The sequence below is a fragment of the Pteronotus mesoamericanus genome, unplaced genomic scaffold (assembly GCF_021234165.1).
Source record: "Pteronotus mesoamericanus isolate MK-2021 breed Mesoamerican mustached bat unplaced genomic scaffold, CSHL_Meso_final scaffold_36, whole genome shotgun sequence".
In the NCBI taxonomy this organism is placed as follows: domain Eukaryota; kingdom Metazoa; phylum Chordata; class Mammalia; order Chiroptera; family Mormoopidae; genus Pteronotus; species Pteronotus mesoamericanus.
This window is the reverse complement of record NW_026555313.1, coordinates 5,419,871-5,442,655: the sequence shown is the minus strand read 5'-3', so window position 1 is coordinate 5,442,655 and position 22,785 is coordinate 5,419,871. Positions and strand designations below refer to the sequence as shown.

At 33.9% G+C, this 22,785-nt stretch overlaps 1 protein-coding gene across 1 annotated transcript in view; it reads right to left on the bottom strand.

Moving 5' to 3' along the window:
• The window catches only part of CNTN5 (contactin 5), a 480,323-nt gene that overhangs the window by 72,806 nt on the left and 384,732 nt on the right, over positions 1-22,785 (bottom strand). Inside the window, exon 15 of the mRNA XM_054592597.1 lies at positions 2,557-2,715. Coding sequence (XP_054448572.1) covers positions 2,557-2,715 — 159 coding nt within the window. The remainder of the gene's footprint in view (positions 1-2,556; positions 2,716-22,785) is intronic.

The window sequence follows — 22,785 nt, the reverse complement described above, 5'->3', positions numbered from 1 at the left end:
TTCTCTTATCCACATATTCTTCATCATCCTTAATTCTAATGCCACTTTAAAAAGAAAAACAAAAATAAGATTTAGAAATTTTAAATTAATTGCTACTTGTATGTGACATAAAATAAGCATTAAAAGCATGAGTTGAAGTTATTAATATTTTTGATGAAATAACATGCAATATGAAATAAAACAGACAAACTTCTTAATAATAATTAGGATTTTGAATTCAGATACAATATTGTGAAGATGAAAGAAAATAGAGAATGTATATCAAAGTAAGTATTTTTAAAGCCTTGAAGGTATTATTTTATGAAGATATTCTTTCTGGAACAATGGAGATAAGTCAGTTTCAAAGGAAACATTCTGCTTCAGAGAGGAAACACAGCAGCTAAAAACAGTAGAAAATCCCACACTGATTCAGGGAGAGAAGCTTTTCAAAATGTGTTTCCTAGTTAAAAAAAAGTGCATCTAAGAATTTAATTAAATAATTACATATAAACTAATAAGCCTGTCTAGCTGACAAATTTAATCAACCAATCATTCAGTGGAAAACATATCCACAGAAAAGATATATCCACTAACAGAAAGATAATGAACAAACATATTTGAAATGAATAAATAACTTCTAATATTCTAAATAATTTGGTATTCTTAAACAGACAGTAAAAAACTAGGTCAGCTGATACTGCTCAATAATATGAACCAAAGCCATCTGACCAGAAAAAGAGTGTACTTGTGAAATTATTTTTTATGGTCGTTTTCACAGTCTCTTCAAAATGAATAAATTAGCCCCTTTCATAGTCACCTGATTTGAGGCTGATTTTGGGGTAGGCAGTATTGATACATTAATTCCAGATGTGTTCAGCTAGAAGGTCCCCAGGCAACTCATTACTTCATTTGTCAAAAATGAGGAATTCACAATTCTTTGATTTCTTGTTGGTGTACGAAGGAATCTTGTGCTTTTTAAATACTAACTTACGAACGGCATTAACTTTATCAGCGAGTTCAAACTCCACACCCATCATTTTTTTTCTAACTGGTATTTATGCCTTAGAACTTATCTCTACTGAAGCTGTTTTGGGTGAGGAAACAAGTATAAAAACCAAAGGCCCACTGCAGTGGAGCTGATGTGCCTGGAGGGACTTCATTCCCTGTCACGAGCATGATAGAAGTTGTGGTCAGACTGCACTAGGGTCTAAAACCAAAATGCATTTAAAACCTACTTCAGAGCATGAAAAGCTGAGGACTGCTCCTTGGCAAGTTTGCCTCAAGGGTGGCACATCTCTACCAGTAGCTCCAAGAGATACTGGGGTTTTGAAAAACAGTGACTTCATTAGGTGAAAAGATATCTCGCTAGAGCCCTATTACTATCAAGGCAAACAAGTCGGTCACTTACAAAAATATATTTATGAAAAGTGTCTATAATATTTTAAACACATTGTAGTTATAGATTTTTAAATAAGTACTTGCTGAACTGAATTAAAAGAAAGCAACTCCCAACCTAAAAAATATTTCTAGCAATCAAATTATATTTGAAAGATGCAGGTGCAACTTTATAGTGGAGACTTCTAAAATAAATCAATAACCCTAAAGTGAACATTTAGTTCAAGTTCCTGAGCTTCCCCCAATATACAATCCCATTTGTCCCTAGCTTGTGCCAAAAATTCAAAGTTTATATAGGTATACATACATCTATTAGATTTAGGCAGTAAAACAAAATGACAAATCCCTGCTCAATACAGACGACTGCATTTGAAGATTACTTTGTAGACACTGTAGACTCCTCAAACACCAACTTGTTAAAAAATTTCTAATAACTATCAAGAGAGTGTAATGTCCCATATCCTTGAAGACAGCCACATTTGGAGAGATAGGGGAAGTTTAGTTAAACATGTATCAGAGGAGAAATGTTTTTTTTAAAAAGTAATGCAAATATAATTCGAACATTTTAGAAGTATGTATAAAAATTATGCATTGTTTTAAATAATGTGATTTTATGTTAGATTTTCTTTTTTATGTGTGATTTAAAGGGGTAGCACAGGAAACTGCATCCATGGAGCTGTTTTCTGATTATCTTGGTGGTGACTTAAATCTATACAATACAATTTCATAGAATTTTATAGAACTGTACACTATAAAGTAGGATAAAAATGGTGAAATATGAATATAGTCTGTAATTTAGTTAATGGCATTGTACCAATGTCAACTTTCTGATTTGATAATTGTGCCATTGTTGTATGAAATATTATCATTGGGGGAAGCTGGAGGCTGGGTCCACAGGTAATCTCTGTGTTATTTTTGCAACTTCTATGTGAGTCTAAAGTTATTTCAATAAGCAAACCAGCAAATATAAGTGATGTGGTTCCTCCCTGGGAACTGAGAAGAAGAGAAAGCAAGGTAGCCTTATTAAAAGAAACAAATACTGGTTAATATTATAATAAATAACGAAGTTTCAAGAATCCAGAATGATCCTACTGAGATGGGTAGCATCTATAGTAATATCTTAAATAGCTCATGGCAGGAAGCTGCTCTGGTTACACCTGGTACGGCCTTAGAACCTCTTACCTGTTTTCACTGTTTGCCAGCCCAGGGAGAAGGGACTGCGAGCCTGTAGGTTGTAGGAGGAGATGGGGCTGTGGTTGTCAGCTGCTGGGCTCCAGGAGAGTGTGGCTGTGCTTTCAGTGATTTCCTCAACTATCACTATCCCTGGGGGGCCTGGTGGACCTATAGACAAAAAAGAGTGGATAAAGTTAAGTTCAAGTCATATGAAGAGTCATGAGAAATTGTACTTCCCATGAGGATTCAATCAAACTATGTCATTGCCTTAATTATACACATTTTAGTAATAAAAATTGGAAGTAAAAAGTGATAGGATGCAAGCTGGTTTCTATGATTTCTGGGGTTAACATAATTATAGATTTGACTTTTTCCAACACATTTGTTGGAGGTAACTAATAATTAGCATTGTATTTTATTGGAAAAGAAAAAAATAATTAGAAACCAACATAAAAATGTCAATATCAACTCTGGCTATTGAAATCAATTACAGCTTACAGAGATAGCAACAGAAAGTGATAGGCAATACTGCCAGGCAAAAATTGATCCCATTATTACTAAGGAGGCATAGGTGTATGGGCTACTTTTCAAGTTCAGGGAGCCTAAACGTGCAAATACTGTAATGTGACTATCAAGAAACTTAAGCTCTAAGAGGGGAGATATGAAAGGCTCTGAAGTCATCATAGTTCAGAACAAGGAAGGGTAAATACTGAAAATGAGGCATAAAAATATTTGTGGGAAGTTAAAAAGAAAGTGTGATTATATTATTATTATTATTTTGGCAGGGAGTACAATGAATCAGAGATTATTTCCCTTTTAATCATGAAAAAGATGTATAAAAGAGTGACTCTAACTTGAAGAAACAACCATGATCTAATATGAGGAGAAATATACCTTTGTATTATTACTTCCAAAATAGTGATTTCTTATAGCATTTAAAAATACGTACTTACATTTTATTGGTTAAAAAGCAATCAGTTTTCTTACTGACATTCTTCTATTTCCTAATATGGGCAAATCAAGGTACAAGGATGCTTTTATTTTCAACTAAAACAACTCACCCTTAAGTACTTTATTTTCTGAATTAGTCTTGTGTAGCAAGTTGCTGTTTGGATTTGGTGATTACAAAGTCTGAGTAGTAAGGTTTGAGCTGGAATTATAAGGAGCTAAGAAATGCTAAGGAGATGGAGGTGGTTAGAAAAGGCCTCTTGGTAGAGAATCTCAAGAAGGAAGGGACAATAAGTTGAAGAAAGAGTTTAAAAGCCTCTTTGGGCAAATGGCATTTTTAAGGATTGAGAAATTAACATTTCTATTAAGACTTAGCTGAGGGAGGGAAGGAGGGAGGGGGCAAGGGAAAGTGGTGGGGGGTTGGCAGAGACAAATGTATTTGAAAAAATAAATTAAAATAAAATTTAAAAAAAAGACTTAGAAGAACCAGCAGCAGATAGCAGAGACCAAAGACTTAGAAGACAAGGACTATTCCATCAAGAAGGTGACAAAATATTGGGATGGTGGGCAAAAGTGTAGAGAAGTGGCAGTTTTTACTCTGAGAGAAATGAAGAAAGAAATAATAAATATGGAAAGAATACTTTTAAGGGCAATTGAGAGAGTTCATTTGGGAAGGATCTCTTTTTTTTTTTCATTAAAGAAGAAAAAAATCATCTACAATAAGGAAAGGTGATGGGGTGAAAATGGGACTGGGAGTTAGAGAAGGATGGGAAATGTCTGGAATAGAACATGAGAATAGAGAAAAGATACAAAATGCAAATATTTTGAAATTGTATTGCAGTTCAAATGTGGTTCAATAGCATCATTTTGAAGTGGAAGTGACTTGGCAAGGTTAGGCTGGAAAGCCAGGACCAAGGCCAGAGAAAGCAGTTAACTGGGTGAATTCAGGTTTAAGAGTTTATAAATCTGGTATGGCTTATTATCCAAGGTGGACTGAGGAGTCGAGGGAAGTCAGAATGGTGTTGGCAGACTAGAATAATAAAAAAGAGTCAAGGAAACCAAGTTATTATGAGGAAAAATGTAAGAACTAGAACTTGTGTTATGAGGAGAAAAATCGAGCAATTTGTAGGGTATTCTTGAATAAGAATCTGTGTTTAATCAAAGAGAGGTGGAGAATATGATTTCTAGGGCTGAAAAGGTCAAGTACTTTGGGAAGAGTATGGTTGATGTGTCACCTGAATGAATTTTCAAAACATTAAAACAGTGACTATGGATAAGATGAGCAACTGAATAAGATCCAGGTACTGAAGGAAGTGTTTAACAAGTATTAGAGAGCGGTGACAGTGATAAGAAGGGACAGGACGACTCTAGTGATAACATAATAATGATAAGACTATTAACTGTGATAACAATACTAACAGCTACCATATTCTCTCTGTACTGTATTAAGGCATTGTGTTAAGTATTTTGTAAACATTAACTCGTTCACATATTTCTATGTTCCTGGGGTGGGCATTATTATCCTTATTTCATAGAGGATATAATCAAATCTCAAAGAGATTGTTTAGCCTATAAATGATAAATAAATCACTTAGTCAACAACCATATTGTATGTTAGGTGCAATGCTAGGCAGTAGGTATTGGAGGGTCCATTCTAATGAGACGTTATTTGCCGAGTCTCTGTGCTAGTGAACAGTACAGCTGGTATTTAGCCCTTCAGTTCTGATCTCCTTGTACTGTTAACCTAGGGAGTCATTTCAATTGAAGAAAGAAAAGAAAAAGAAAAAGCCTGTGTAAGAGAAAGACACATTTAAATTATGTGGTAGAGAGGTGACACTGAAGAAGCCGGTTAGGACTTTGTGGCACCTTGCGGCCACCCTCACTCCCTTTTCTGCCTATACATGCAGGTTATTCCCTTACTGAAAGGTGAAGCCTGCTATTCTTTCACTTCCTTGAATCTGGGCTAGACCTTGACTATTTGACCCAAAAGACAATGGCATCAGCGACATTGCTTGACTTTTGAGGCAAGGTTATAAGCAGTTGATCGGCTTCATCCAAAATCTTGTGGAATGTTTTGTGGGTAAACCCAGCTGCCTAGTTAAAAGTCTGATCAAACTGAGGCTACCATTCTGTGAGGAAGTCCAAGACAGGCAACTGGAGAGACCCATGGAGAGAGGAAGATCCAACTGGTCCCCAGGTATTCCAGGCATCCCAGCCCAGGCACCAGACTTGTGAGTGATGAAGCCTTCAAATGACTCGAGCTTTAGCCATCATAAGACTCCTGTGTACGAGAAATCCCAAGAAAGAACCTGGCTGTGCCCGTCAGCTGCAAACATCACAAGGGAAAATAATAGACTGATGTTTTAAACCATTAAGTTTTGGGGCAGCAGTGAATAATTGGAACGGACTTCACAATAGCTTGATTTGAGTTTGTTCATTGATAGGAAATTTGTCAGGAGGATCTTCAAGATGCTATGGAAACGGATTTGAAATTTAAGTACTGTATTCAAATAGGGGTAATTATCAACATAATTCATTTGTTGAGGTTTTTCTGTATTGCTTGATTTATTCTGTTTAATTTTGTCAATTATATTTATTTGCCTTTGCAAAAAACATTTGTTAACAACCACCTGTGTATGATATGAAACATTGTGGAAAATAACTTTAGTAACTTAAATGAAATTATTTGCTTCTCTGAATACTAAAGCTATATAAAAATATTTAAATTAGTTCTCTTAAAAAGTATATTTCTTTTAATAATAGGTAGTAGATAATTACTCTAGTTTTTAAAAAATATGAGATGAAATGAAAAATGGAATTTATAATGTAATTGATAAATTCCCAAGTATTTTTCTCTATATGTGGCTATTTTCCCAAATATAGTCCATAGCAAAATAATCAGTGACAGTGAACAAGGTTTATTTATCTGTAATACTGACTGTAGTTGTGCAATTATTTATAATTACAAATATTGTAAAAAAATGTCTAATGATCACGTAGTGTTCAAATCCTAAAATCTTATGACAAAATACTAGGTAGCCATTAAACTTCTCCATATAGCAAACTATTTAATGAGATAGGAAATGTTCACCACATAAATGAAAATAGAGGAATGCAATATTATATGTAAATATAAATGTAAAAACAGTAATTTGCCAAATATGTAAAGAAAAAGTCTTGAAAAAAGGCATTAAATTATACATGGTATTTATTGCTTGGAGGTAGGGATATAAATGATTTAAATTGTATTCTTTAGACTTGTCTGGATTTTCAAATTTTGTACAATAAGCCTGTATTACTTCTAAAAATTTTTTTAAGAGTAATTATTTTAAAGAGAGCCCCATGTATGTAACTAGTACATACATGTTATATGTATGTACTAGTCTAAGTGTATTCTATTTAATTAAACATTTACTGAATGGGGAGTATGTGTGAAACACTGTGCTGAGTGATGGGAGATGGGGGTGGGGGATGAATACTTTACAGGAGGACAAAATAGGGTTCGAGCCCTAGTTGTGTTAACACCCAGTGGCACACAGACTTTTTACAAAACACAACATTAGGCCCTGATAATTTATGGTCAAGTGCTTTTGGATTATATTTTACATCTCATTATAACATTTTCTGTATTGGTTATACTTATTTTCTGTAATTTCCATTGTTGAAATATTCCCCATTGTACTTGGCATATATTAATTCTTCAATAAATATTTGTAGATGAAGAGATGAAAGAGAAAAGGAAAAAAAGAAAGGACAAAAGGTATTATGTTTTGAGTTTGATATGTTGTCTAACAATTAACAAGTAAAAGGCATTTTAAAATTATTGTTTAAGACAAAGATCAACATGATAGCTTTTTTATTTGTTATATCAAAATATATTTGAATTGACAGTGTTTTTTTAGTCAAGCTAAGAGTGGAGGGGTAATAAAAATGACAAAGCAGCTCCATGACTAAAGAATATCCACCTTCTTCTGTGATTTAATAAGGTTCATTATTATTAGAAACTAACTATAGACAGATACATTTCTAAATTCTTATAAATATGAAAGATTTTTATGAATATATTAATTGTAAAAATATTCTGAAAAACTGATGTGATTTCCTATTTAAGATAAACACAATTTTCAACCAAAATAAAAAAGAAATGTATAGTTATTGTATCGGTATTGGTTTATCAATGTTCTATCTATAGAGAAAAGTATATTTTTAGATCTATCATATTGAACATTGGCTGCAATTATCTTCTTATATATTTTTAGGAATGAATTTCATTAATATTATATTGATATAATCAATATCTTTATTTTTAAAACCTGTTAATGATAATCATATTTTTACTATTTTTTCACTTTTTAAAAATTCTTCAAGTAAATTTTCCCTTCAAATGATTTTACCCCTAATTTACAGAAGATGTCTTTGAAAACAGATTAATAAAAGGTAAATATCTGAGAGGTGACAAATTTGTAACAATAGCTAGTGTCTGACTGTTACACAGATGCCACTCATTTAAGAGAAATCTCATTAATGTTATGCTTAGCAGTGGTGGATGGGCAAGGATCTGGAAAGGCCCCTTCCCCTCACCTCCATGACAGTTTTATATTATAGGATCCCTAACATAAATATTTTATTTGAAAATAGAAAATTTAGAAAAAGGGACACAGTTTCTTCATTTCCTCATGGTGAAGATGTCTGAGCAAATGACGAAGCACAAAGGCCCTAGCAGAAGTCATGTTCTCCTGAATTCAATCTGTCCTCCATCAAGGGATCCCCAGGTTGGTTAACTGGTTGCTACCACATTGACATTGCTTTGACCTCCTGTTCAGTTAGAAAATTTTCTTCTCTTGAGAAGCCATTGACTTTTAAAGCTGAAAAAACAAATAAAATGTGTAGTGTTTTTTTATGTCAGCTTTATAAAGCTATTATTGTTATGTGGGTGACAAGAAAGAAAAATCTACAAAGATATGATAGTTAAGCAATGTTACCTAGTCTTGGTATTTTAAATTAACTGGAGTCATCTAGTTCTAACCTATTATTTTTCAGATGAGAATGGAGTACTTGAAATAGAAAAACTCCCCCTCAAAAAAAAAAATAAAATAAAATCACCCCAAAACAGTCCTCCTTTGGAAGGACAAGGAGTTGTAGCAGGGGTCAATTTCAGTCTTGACACTAGTGGAGTGATATTTCATGTTCAGCAAATTATGACAATTTAATGTGGTAACAAACAGGAAGTTGAATACTGAGTTCTTGTAAAATTATTGCCCATTCTCCTTGTAGATAACAACTTGTGATGGCGGGCGTCAGAGTTCTTGCGGTGTAACTGTCCAACACTTCTTGAGGAATAATTCTTAAAAACATTTTCCTAAAGCTGAGACTGGCTCTACTTGAGCAGCAACTTTTCTGGCTCTTTCTCACCTAAATAGGATCACATTCTCTGCTTGATCCTGATACCTAGTGATTCAACAAATATCCCTATTGTCACATGTTATTTTTACACTGAAAATCTGTTGTTTCTTTTCATTTTTATTTGATTTGAGGGACTTTCCTGTTATTTTTCTCACACAGAACTTTTATGTGAAAAATTAAGCTTAGGATTCAAAACTTTAAGCAGGTTTTTTTCTTTAAACTGCTAAAAACTAAAATGAAAAATTTGGTACCAAATATGCTATGGTATCTTAAATTGGTTCTACTTTTTAAGCCAATAAATATTGCTTGGGGACAGATATATCATACTTTCTTTTTTAGAAAAAAAATTAAAAAGTTTCAATGTGCACAATTCCTCTTTTTTAAAAAAAATTATTTTTTAGACAGAGAGGAAGGGAAGGAGAAAGAGAGGGAGAAAAACATCAAATGTGTCGTTGCCTCTCCTGCACCCATCCTGGGGACCTGGCCCACAACCCTGGCATGTGCCTCGACTAGGAATCAAACTGGTGACCCTTTGGTTTGCAGGTCGGTACTCAGTCCATTGAGCCACATCAGCCAGGGCATATCTTACTTTCTAAACACATGTAGGCATATGTTGTGGAAAGAAGGAGAGAGACGTGGCAATCATTCATGGAAGCAGAGTCCTGAACATGTCTTTTGATACCAAGCATAGAGGAGATTTAGCCACTGTCTGGAAGATTAGATTAATGTGGAGGAATATTCTCAATAATTCAGGCCACAAAGAATAATATTATTTTACCATGTAGTTAAATTATATGTAATGAACCATTCAGTACAAGAATCATTTTGTGTAGACACAAATAAAACTACCTATAAATAACAATAAAATATTTCTTTAAAAAAAACAATAATGAGAATAGATTTCCTATAGTTCATCATGTATTAATATCTTATTAATCATTGGTTATTGAGATTATCACCCTTAGAACAGAATTATGAAGAACTAAGTTACAACCTTATTTAAGAAGCATGGTAGGGAAAGGGAAGGGAAGGGGAAAGTCAAGGAACATATAGCAAGAACTCATGGACAAAACCAAAGGGGAAGAGCTGAGGGAGGGAAGGTGGAAGGGGGCAAGGGAAAGAGGTGGGGGGAAGGCAGAGACAAATGTATTTAAAAAGTAAATAAATTAATTAAAAAAATAAAAAAAGAAAAGAAATCAACAGAGACAAGAGGGAAGGAGGGAGGGGGGGCAGGGAAAAGGAAGGGAAGGGGAAAGTCAAGGAACATATAGCAAGGACTCATGGACAAAACCAAAGGGGAAGAGCTGAGGGAGGGAAGGAGGGAGGGGGCAAGGGAAAGTGGTGGGGGGAGGCAGAGACAAATGTATTTGAAAAAATAAATTAAAATAAAATTTAAAAAAAAAAAAGAAAAAAAAAGAAGCATGGTGTTATTGATAGTATATTTATTTTTTATGCTAAAAATGTCTCCTGACATACTGTTGACCTACCAGGCTGGTGAAGTGTAACTTCAACTAGTATTGCATCTTTCCTTCTTTAACTTCCCTTCAGATACTTACTTATCATCCTGTTCCTCATGAAGTCTAAGGGACTTTTTGAATTTCTTAGATTTGCTAATTAATTTAAGTGACACTTTCCCACTGTTCTCAATATCATGAGAATAACCAACTGTTCTTTTATGAGGGGAAGTTAAGAATTGAAATGAGAGGTAAACAGCTCAAATTATTTTTTTCAGAAGAAATTGTGTTTTCAATGAATTTGGTAAAGCTCCCCATTTATCATATCTTCTCATCATCATCATATTCATTATTATTACCTAACTCCCTACTTACCTACCCACCTATACACCTACATACCTGTCATCCATGTTACCTAGCATCTCAGCATAAAATTCTTGTCTCTCCCTACTTTGCCTATTTAACACCCGTTAACCTTCAAATTTTAAATATCTGCTTTAGTTTCACTTCCTTGGAGGAACTTTCTCTGAATGTCCTGCTTAGGTAAAATCACTCTATTATACATTCATCTTACCGTGTATCTGTCATTCGTCATTGAAATCACAGTTGAAGATTTTTACTTATTTACATGACTCTTTTATTAATGGTGGCTTTCCTTTTTGGATTTTAGGCACAAGAGAATTTGAATTGTGCTTGTAATTTTCTCACTACTGTATTCCCAATGCTTAGTACAGTGCTTGGCACATAGCCCGTTATAAATACAAATTTATAACAAATGATTGAATGAATACTTTTTTATTAACTTAATAGCCCAGCATAGCTGTGGAGTTATTTTGTACATATTTTCACTTTTGACCCATCAAAATATGAGAAAGAGTAATATACCTTTACAAAATCATCGCACTACTCCAAAAAAAAGGACTCTTACTATATATTAAAAAGTAGGATTCTAATTATGTTAGATCCTTTTCTTTGTTAAATGCTACTAATTAGCTACCCATCTGATTATGGTGTGCTTCTAAACAACAACAACAACAAAAACAAAAACAGGCTATTAGTGTCTTTCAGACTTTGATTAGCAACAAAATCTTTGGCATGTTTGTAAAAAAAAAAAAAGTAGATTCCTAGGCTGTTCTCAATAGCAACCAAATTGCAATTTCTGTGAATAGAGCCCCAGAACTGTAATTTGTACAAGATGCCTAGGAAGTTTTTATGCACCTTCTATTTCAAGAAAAACTGATCTAAAGAAAAGATACTTGGATAGAGTCAGAAGAAACTTATTCCAGCTTTGACTTGAGCTATGTGCATCTTTCTGAACCTTGGGCAGGTTTCTGAACCTCATTAGTTTCGATTCATTGACATTTTAATGAAGGGAATGATAGTATTTATCTTATACCATTATTGTGAGAATTACTTAGGATACTGTATGTAAAAAGTACTTGGTAAATAGCTATACTAACACTGACTGTGCCTCTCACTAGCTTAGTAAAATTAATGACATCATATGAGCTCACAATACTGGTTCTCCTCCGTTTCTTTTTTATCAGTATAAACAAGAACTTATGCACTACATTTTATTTTATCAAAATAAATACGACTAGATGTGAAAATAATTTTAGGAAGAAAAGAATGTGCTATGGTTGGAAGATCCAACAAAGAATCTTTATTTGCTGAGGATCTTATAACATAAAATGAAAAAAAAGGTGAAATAATAATGATTTAATGTCTGCCTATCAGGTAGAAGGTATCATGTTGAATGTTATGTGCTTTCTCTATAATCTTTTCAGCAAAAATGGTATTGATGACTCCTTTCCACAAATGAGAAGACTAAGTCTCATAGAGTTCAGATGACTCTCCCAAGGCTATACAACATTTCTATAACAGATCTGGGGTTCAGTTCTTATTCTTAATTGCATACGTATCTGAGTTTTAATTCCATGCTATTTATTAGAGCACAATACTACTTTACATAGTTTAGAATAGACATAAAATGTAGATTTCAGAGGATTAAAATTATTATGAACGGGGCAAATAATTTTTTATTGATTTAGAGGTAGAAAAAGTATGATAGAGATTAAATGAACTTTGTAATTGTCTCACCAATATTCACTCCACCTGTCCCAATGCAGTATGGGGAACTAACCCCTCATTACATGGGTGGCCATTACTAGACTATTAGTCTAGGTCCATCTTGACAATCTCACCAGCCCATGTTAGTGATTGGTTCAGGAAGCTAGGTCTAAGCCTATCAGATCATGGACATATTCTTAGGATAATTTATGGTTCAGAAGTAACTGCATGGTTTAAACTGGCCAAACCAAATGAAAGGTTAACCTTTGTAGAGATATGTTAGTTCTTTCTTCTGTCGTATATGAACAAGGAAGCATTTAGCCTCTATTATTTGGGCAGACAGCCTATGACTTAAAAGGAGCTTTAGGGTAAGGCCAACATCATAGATGATAGAATTAAGAGATAGAACCAACTTTGGTCCTTGAAAAAAACTTGAGGTTCTGGGTCAACCAATTTAAAATCTACTTGCTGTCATGAGACCAAATACATTGCCTTATTGCTTAAACCAATTTTAGTTGGGCTTTCTATTACTTTCAACTGGAAGTCCTAAGATACAAAGGAAAACTGAGAATTCCCTTGGTTTATGAGATTAACACTGGAATAATTCCTTATCTGTGCTAAGGAATTATGTACATATTAACATAAATAACTAGAAAAAAGCATGGCCAATAACACTGAATTACTCCAGATAAACCCTGTGTAATTGAAAAATGGCAAGTCAATTGGGAAAACTGACAGAACAGCTGGCTGACTAGAAGCAAACAGTCAAATAGGTAAACACATGCAATGAAATTAGTAAAATGATTTAAAGTTTTTCCTATTGGATAATGGAAGAGTCATTTTGGATAGAGACTTAGGACTTATTAAAGATGTATTATTATAATCAATGTACCCTTATGACAATAAATTTCAACAAAGTACTGAAAATCAGAGAAATAATTTTAAATCAAAAATTTAAAAAACCCATTCTACAAATCCACAATTAAATATTCTGCATGTTTTTCATTGCTACAGTCATTAAAAAAAAGAGGCCTGAAAGGGTTGGAGAAAGTACCATGTGACAGCACCAAAGGGCGAGGCTGACTGGATACCACGAGACCTTGGCTTTCATGCAGGCCTTGGCATTGTCCAGTCAAGTAACTTAGAAGTTCACTTCCTATCTCTGGGACACAGAAAGTTCTGTAGATACTGTGGCTGGAAGAATGGTTTTTATAGTGAAGATGCCAAGAAAACAATTTCTCTGGGCTGGTATTTAAAGATGGAACAGGTGCCTTTTTTGTGTGTGTGTGTGTGTGTGTGTGTGTAGAAAAAAGGTAAAAGTATATATCCCTGAAGACTGGAAAATTCAAGTCATTTTTGAAGAGAGGGAAAGCAGATAGCTTACATTTGATCAGAGTAGCAGAAGTTTCTAAAGGTTTGGAAAAGTAGGTTGAAGGAAAGCCTTGGACACCAGGACAGTAAGTCTGAACTTTGTTATGAAGGGAGTGCAAAGCCTGTAAATGTTAATAAATGGGTGGTGGACAAATACATTTGATATTATAAAGGAAGAGTCAAGAGTTGGAACAAAACATTATTCCAGAATTTCATGTTTAGATAAATTGGATGAATAATATTAGGACAAAGATGAAATCTGGAGGAGACTATTAAAAGTTTTCTTTTCAATTTAATGCAATTAATTTCAATTAACATAAATTCTGGTGGTGACACTGAAGTGCAGAGGTGGGAAGATGATAGTTGAAGCCTGAAGATGACTGAGTGGGTCAGAAATAGTCACTGTGAGCAATGTGATAGGGAATCAATAATAGTTGGACAGTAATATCGCTGAACAATATTGAGAACTTATATGAAATGATAAACATGATTTTATAGGGGATGAATCAACATCGTTCCATTAGATTCAATATGCCCTATGTTTGCAAAAGAGGTGATTGAGTTTAAAATTTGGCATGACAGATATCAGCGAAGTCATGGATTTCAGATAGAGGTTAAATTAGGTGTAGCAGGTGACTGTACGAGTGAAGTTCATGTTAAACTCAGGACAAGACTCAATAAGTGAGGCGAGGTACCTGTTGCAGTAGATTAAAGCTGTTGTCAAAGATTTCATCTCCCAAGTTATAGGTCAAAATATACATAGCAAAACTTCAAGCACACAAACTGTAGGGTTAGGGCCCCTACAGTTGTGAATAAGGCAGGATAATAAAAAGGGCTGGGCCCTTTGCCGGCTGATGTAGCAATTGAGAGTTTAAAAACTCTTATATTCAACCCCAAATCTTAATGGACACGTATACCTTTTCTCTCGTACTTTTATTTAATTTCTTTTGAGTATACTTCATACAGCCAGAATCCAGCATATGAAACATCTTTTCTATTTGCATTTACTTTTTAATATTTAGGTCAAGTCTTCTCATGAGAATAAGTGTGTGTTTTGTATGCTGCAAAAAATAAGGCGGAGTGGAAGGTGGGATGGAGTCATGAAAATATGCCAAGGGACTTATAGAATATTATCTTGTTAAAGTTCTGTATTTCTTCTGTAGTCATAATTTTTGTCTTGATGTTCAAATGCAATCCCACTTTGGCACTTTCTTCTTTCATCAGAAGTTGTTTCAAATCAGTGCTATTTTCTGTCAGTAAGATGGTCTCATCTTCATTATCTTAAATTATTGATATTTTTTTCACCAATTTCACTCCTCCTTTCTCTGAGTATAGCCCAATTTGTCATATATATTCTGCATAGAGATTAAACAAATTGGGAGACAAAATGTCCCCTTGTCTGACCCTTTGCCTATAGGAAACTATTTCATTTCTACATGCTGCCCTGACAGCAGCTTCCTGCCTCCAATATGTTACACATCAGGACAATTAGGTGCTGAGGCATGCTCAATTCTTTTAGAACAACCCATAGCTTTTCATAACTGATGCAATCAAAGGTGTTACTGTAGTTTATAAAACATAAAGTAACCTATCCAAAGAATGCTCGCAATTAGATCCCAAGTGCATCTTCATTTTCTGAATCTAGCGTGAATACTTGGCATTCCTGTATCACCCAGAGCATCAATTTACTTGAGTGGGAAATCACAGATATGGTCCTACGATTACTATACTCCTTGGCATTTCCTTTATTGAAGCTTGGGATGTATATTGAACATCTCCAGTCTATAGGCCATTGTTTTATTTTCCATATTTGTTGAAATATTCTTGTTAGGATTTTGACAGATTCAGTCTCTGTGGCTTGAAATAATTCTGTCAGGCCAACTTACACTTTACACTACAGAAGAAATGGACAACCTTAACATTGACAATGAAGACATTAAAATTGTTAAAGATTTTGCTTACCTTGGTTCAGTCATCAATTCAAATGGAGACTGCAGCCAAGAAATCAAGAGAAGGCTGAGAATCGGAAGGGCAGCAATGGCAGAATTAGGAAAGATCACCAAGAGCAAAGATGTGTCATTAAAGACCAAGGCTAAGATCATCCAAACCCTTCTATTCCCAATTACTAAGTACAAATTCAAGTTAGACAGTCAATAAGGCTGATTGGAAAAAATTGATTCATTTGAAATATGGTATTGAAGGAGAGCCCTGAAGGTACCTTAGATGGCCAGAAGAGGAACAATTGAGTACTACGGCAAATTAAGCTTGAATTATTACTTGAGACACAAATGACAAAACTGAAGCTGTCTTACTTTGGGCACGTAATGGGAAGGCAAGTTTCTTTGGAAAAGACAATAATACTGGGAAAATAAAAGGTAGCAGAAAAAGAGGAAGACTGCATATGGGGTGTATTGACTCCACGAAAGAAGCCAAGGGCATGAGTCTACAGGAGCTACGCAGGGCTGTTGAGGACAGGATATTGTGAACATCATTCATTTATAAGATTTCCAGGAGTTGGAGCCCACTCAATGGCATTTAAAGTACACACTCATAGAGATATAAATGTCCAAACTTTAAAGAAGTTTTTTTGTGATTGCAGTCCTAGATAAATCCTGAAATTCCTTTCCCACCACATCATTCCCAAATAGTTTTTCCTCATATTTCACTGTGTCTGCCTCTCTGGCTTATTTACATGTTATATCACATCAAAATATATTTAATATTAAATGTCTAGATTATTATTTATTCAACTGCTACTCCATATGCTATTTAATCTTCCTATTTACTTGATTTATAAAAATGCAGTTACTCTATTTGGGGAGAAGAATTACATATTCATTCATTCATAAATATGCTCAACAATATTGAGAAACTATCTACTGTGTACAAGACTTTGAGGTAAGGAAGTAAAAAAGATAAGGAAGGTATTTATCTTTGAGTTTTACTTTCTAGGATGAAGAAAACAGTCAATGGCCATATGAATGAGATAATTTCAGATAGTAATAAATGCAATAAAGAAAATAAAGTGGGGTGAAAACTGGCAGAGAGAGTCAAGAAACATTAGATAAAGAGCTGAGGAATAGATGATAAGAAGCAGCCAACCAGCCACATACATATTATGGGCAAGAGTTGTTGTTGTTGTTGTTGTTGTTGTTTTAGGCCGAGAGCATCAGTGAAAAATTTCCAAAGTCTTGATGGGTTTGACATATTTGTGGAAGAGGAAGGATTCTGAGGTGGTTGAAAAAAAGTGAAGGAAGAACACAGAGGGTGATAATGTTGGAGAGATCAATAGGTGCCAGATAATAGAGGGATTTCAAGGCAATGATAATAAATTTGGATTGTACGATGAATGTGACTGGAAGCCATCGGATGACTATGAGAAATGTCAAAGGAAAGAAGCCATTGAAAAACCATAGAGCAAAGGTGTGATGAAAACCCTCAGGGACTGTCAGAAGATTTTGAGGAAAATCCATTTAAGTCTAAAAATGTATGGCTATTTTTTGTTGCAATAAGGTTTGGTAACAAATGTAAATTGTGATGATTAAGTCACTTTTCCAATGTTGTTTTATTATGCTGTTGGTTGGCTGGCAGACGTCAGTGTAGTTTCAATGTCAGCAGTGGTTTCAGAGCATACTTGGCATATCAGTCTCTTGCAATCTTATTGAGAGTATGATGACTCTTTCACTTCTGTTGTAAGCAAAGAAAAAAACTATACCACCTCTTCCCCACATCAGTGGTAGGTATAATTTGTAAATATGTAGTTGTTGTTAGATCTCTAATTCCTTTTGGTTAGATGGTGCTATGTGATTGGTCCTGACCAGTGAGCTATCAACTAAAATGATGTGCCATTTTTTGGCTGAAGCATTTAATTACCAACGTGAGACTCTACATCACTGTGTTTAAGATATTTATTTAAAGAATTCTAGTGTTCTTTTCTAGGAAAATACAAACACGTCTTGGTCAATTATTATGAACTTCAGATGAAAGGTAAATTAACCAAAGATTCAAGGTAGTTAGGTAGGCATAAACGTTTAATGTAGTATTACAAAATGAGTTGAAGTTGTACATTCTATATATATTCCAATATTAAAGTAATATTGTCCATCCATCGAAGGTGATCTTTCTGAAATGGAAAATAGATATTTGAGGGTCTATTATATAAACTGGAAAGAATAATTTAAAATAATCAGCTTGTTTATTTAAAACCTCAAGCAGCCCAGATGCTATCCTGTTATTAATTTATTTAGCGACTATTACAAAAATTCTAAAAACAGGTGAGTTAAAGAGATCCTGTAGGAAAATACCATATGGGGTGCTAAAATATGCAAGGTACCATGTTTCTACAAATCTTTCTATAAATTCAATATTGGGTTTATTGTTTATGAGTAATTACAATTCTGCAATGCAAATTAAGATCAAGAAAATAACGACTACATGGACTTTTAAATTTGTTCAGTCTCAGTGTTCATTTATGAATAATTTATAGATATTCCTGTGACTTATTTTCTAAAATATACCATAAGTGAATTTGAAATTATTATTTCCAATGACACATTAGGGCAACACATTTATAAAGCCATTCTCTTTAAGACAGGTGCGCTCTTGACAATATTATGGACTAAACTCTAAGTAGGAAACTTTCTTTAATATATTGCTTTTCTGAAGTATAGATTTTCATTTATTTAGATTTTCTTTCATAATTTTTCTTGATACTAATAACATGTTCTACAAGATATCTATTTGAGAATAGGGACATGTTTCATGATTATATAAATTAACAGAAATTGACAAGCATGTATCTGGCATCATTAATTTTACATGTTAAGTAACTGAGCAAATCAATAGTTCCCAAAGGACCTAAAAATGAGCATTATTCACTACATGCTAAACTTTTCAGGCAATGGCTGAGATATAATAGAAAAAGAGTTGTCTTAGTGTTTTCTTGATGGCCAATGGCTTATATTTTGAGGATTTTTGCTATACAACTGTAAGACATTTACTATTATGCAACATACCATTAGAGCCTAGCACAGACTGATAGATGACTGCTTTCACATGGTGACAGTGAACTTGGTACAATTCTGATGCCACCATCTAACTCATTTGGAAAAATGAAGACAGTAGGCTCTTAAAGAAGCACTTAAATGAGCAATCCTGGAGGTTGGATAATTTGTAACAGATGTTCCATATAATGGATGGATTACAGGGAGAGTGTCTGTAATGCAGGCTATCTCGTTCATTGGGGTTTGAACGATGTTGCTCATTAGCTTGACTTAACATTCTGTGAACTGAGGTGAAACTAATTATGCGAGCTTTGATTTACTGATACATACAGATCAGGTGATAAAAAGTCTTTGAAACACTGATTAGGTATTTCAAATGAAGTTTACTAATAACAGTTGTATTTCTTGAGCTGACTCAAAAGAAATAATTATATGAACAAATAACCTCCTGAACAAAGCATGTAATTCAAATAGGCTTGTTTTATTCCATAGGTTTTTTGTGATTAATAAACACTTAAACTAACCAAATCAGAATGCTGACAAATGAGAAAGCTGACATTTTGATATAGATAATTAACTTGTGTGGTTTATTAAAAATTCTCTTTGCTTGTAATTTTGTACTTTTTAACTAGAATATTTCAAAAGCTAAGACATAATTCTAGAGAAACTTAAAAACCATTCATATCTTTGTTTCAATTTATTAAAATAAAAATATTTATTTTACAGGTACTTCCAAATCCTTTAGAGTCCTTGGTGGTGTTTTTAAAGGTTTTCTACTCTTTAATTTTTGCCTGGTTTATTACCAGGTATGGGAAATATTATACAAACATTCATAGAATACATATTTATGTATTAAAAATAGTGAATACTGTGATTTAAATAAATTTAATAATACATATTTGGTGCTCATTTTATGTGATATCAAGCTAGTGATGATTAGTGCTGATCATCATTGATATGAAAGCAGTACCCTTAGAACAATGACCTCTCTATTATAGCCTCACCTACATATCTTTTCTAGAATAAAATAAAATTTGTGCATTTAACTTTTCTGGCTCAGTCTTATCCTTTTGGAGAATTTGTGTAACTGGACTTGAAGCCCTTCAGTGTTATTTCACATATGGGAAATTCCCTTGCATACCAAGATAGCTATTGCATTTTGCTCAAGGACATATGCCTTCACAATGGAATGTTTGGTGCATATAAATATGTGTTAATATAAGCAATCCACTTCAGGAAAGTGTTGCAAGATTTCATTGGCTCAGTTAACTCAATATATTGAGATGGCCCTGATGGTGTTTTCAAAGTTTATTCTGATGACAGTAAACTGGCTGAGAACACAGTGATGTCTACCAAACATGTCAATTTGACCCTGAGGAAGGAGAAGCAGTCAAAATTCTCCCAATAACTTTTAGAACGTAATCAAATTGTAATTGAACAAAAAGAACAAAATAGAATATTATTGAATATTTCAGTCAATGAATAATCAGATAGGCTCACCTTCTGATTATTCACAGTGATGTATCTCCTTAATCTGAAAGATTAGGGAAACAAATATTCTTCCTCTACTTAAGAATATCAACAACAATAGCTACCATTTACTGAGAAGCAATTTTCCATTTGAAATCTCATTTCATTCACCTATTCAACCTGTACATTGATATTATTATCCCTATTTTAAAAATGAAGAATCTAAGTGAAGTAGTATGACTTGCCTATAGTTATCCAGCTGGTGTCAGAGTGAAATTCAAATTCTGGCCTGGGTTATGTTTGTAATGTTACACTGCATTTTTTGGGTGAAATGGTTACTATCACAGCCATTTTAATAATTTAAGTCATTTTTAAATTGGAGTGCTAAATGTTCTGGTTACCCAAAGATCTTGCATTTTCATATCTAGCACTAATACAGACCTTTCCCAATAATTCTAATTTTATTTTCATTTTCTCAGTGTCATAAATAAACTTTCTGTGGTCAATTTTATATCTCAGCTTTTCAATGCCTGCCTACTTTGAATCTTGTACAGGATATTTTCTGTTTTTAATAAACTTTTTATAAAGCTAGGAATGATTTTTCCATATCTTCTCACTTTTGGGGGATCTCAGCAATAATCCACAAGTTTCCAAATATAAAATATACTGATACACTCAATCAATAACATAGGGTAGAGATCCATGTGCTCATGATTGCCAATCTTTACATATAATGCATCAAATTAGATTTTTCCCATATATATCAAGCAATGAAGTCTATACACTTTAATTTTTTAAAAAATAAAAGGGATCCGAATCATCCATTTGAAAGTTGTTTTTTTTGTTTTTTTTTTTACTGAGAATAAGTCACTTTTTCTTCTATCTTGGCATTAACAGGCATCATCTGGTGTTCAGTATTTTCCCTACTTTTTCACCTCAGTTGCTTCAACTCATTAGAGAGCTAATTGCCTTTGTAATTCCAAATTAAAGAGTACTTAGTGAAACGGAGACATTACCTTTGCCAGGTGTTTGGGAGGACAAAATCCAATCTGCAGTAAAAGTCAGTAAATGTTTCTTCCAGTCAACTCTAGTCCTCTCTCTGTTCAATATGCATGGCTTTTTGTGTTGTTCAATGACGAATCATTCAGACACCAGACTACATGTTGTATGATGTTACGCAAAAGTAAGAAAATAATTAAGAATTGAGTATTTTAGAACATGGGTTGAAATAAGACAAGATTTCTGGCTAAAGACTAAAGTGAACTCACCAATTTTCCATCATCTTCCTTGGGGTTGTGAATACTCATTGGGTTGAATTCAGCAAAGCTTTTGTTTAGAACTTGGGTTCTTGATGACTTCATTTGTGTTATCAAAAAAGGGCCATGTAGTATGCATGTGCTCTACAAGACTGTATTCTAGGCTTCACATAAAAACAAATTACTAAAAGACACACAAAAACAATCTAAGTAGCAACCACAGAAAACAACATATTCAGAATTTAAAAAAGGTTGGGTTTTAGAAGGGATTGGTTTTGGCTATGTCTAAATAAAGTACATGAAAAATGAGCAAGTAGTGTGATATTTCCAAACAATTCAAACAAACAAAAGAACAGACAAAGTGTATTTTCAATATTCTGCCTAAGTAATATTGGTGAGTTTAAGGACATCCTTCCATACATAAAAGACCATTTTTCTATTTTGTTTTGTAGTGTTTTGCTTTCATGATTCTTGGTATAATTTATCCATAAGTATGCAGAAAACAATGAATTATCAAAGATTTGAAAGAAAAGTAGGATCAAATGGAATGAAGGTTATCTACTTTTTAAAGCACTTAGAAGATTTGTTCTAGTCTCATAATTGTGGCAATTGGAAGAAAGTTTAAATGAGAGAATAAGAGGAGATCATGGAGGAAGAGATTTATTATTGTTGATGCTTAATATTCCTGGTAGCATTCTGTCCAGAGTGGTTCCTGTCTATCAAAGCATAGTGTCTAGATAAGAAGCTCTACAAGATTTCCTGAGAAAATAGTCATTAGATTTAGGTATTTGATATAATTGGCAAAACAAAAGGGGCCAGAAGAAATTCCGACTTGTCAGTAAGGTTAGTGGTCACTTAGGTAAAGGTGCAAGATAGAATGTGATGCTCAGTAATATTGAGTCTCCTGGTTATAGGTCAAAGGTTAGATACTTTGAAGAATTAGAGAACATTAGGCCTATTCTTAGAGACTGATGGGAGAGAAGAAGTGCTATATTTGCAAGCTGATGTAGAGTATCTTCTCTTCTTTCTTGGCTTAGTAAATGATTACATGTTCTTTAATCCAGCTCATAGCAATTCTCATGACTCATAGGCTGACTTTGTTATTCCATTCCTTGTTTCTTATGGAATTCTTCCTTCCCCTCCCCCTCTGTCCCTCCCTACCCCTCTGTTTCCCTTCCCTTCCTTCTTCCCTTCCCTTCCTTCTTCCCTTCCCTTCCCTTCCCTTCCCATCTTCTTTTCTTTCTTCCCTCCTCCTTTTCACAA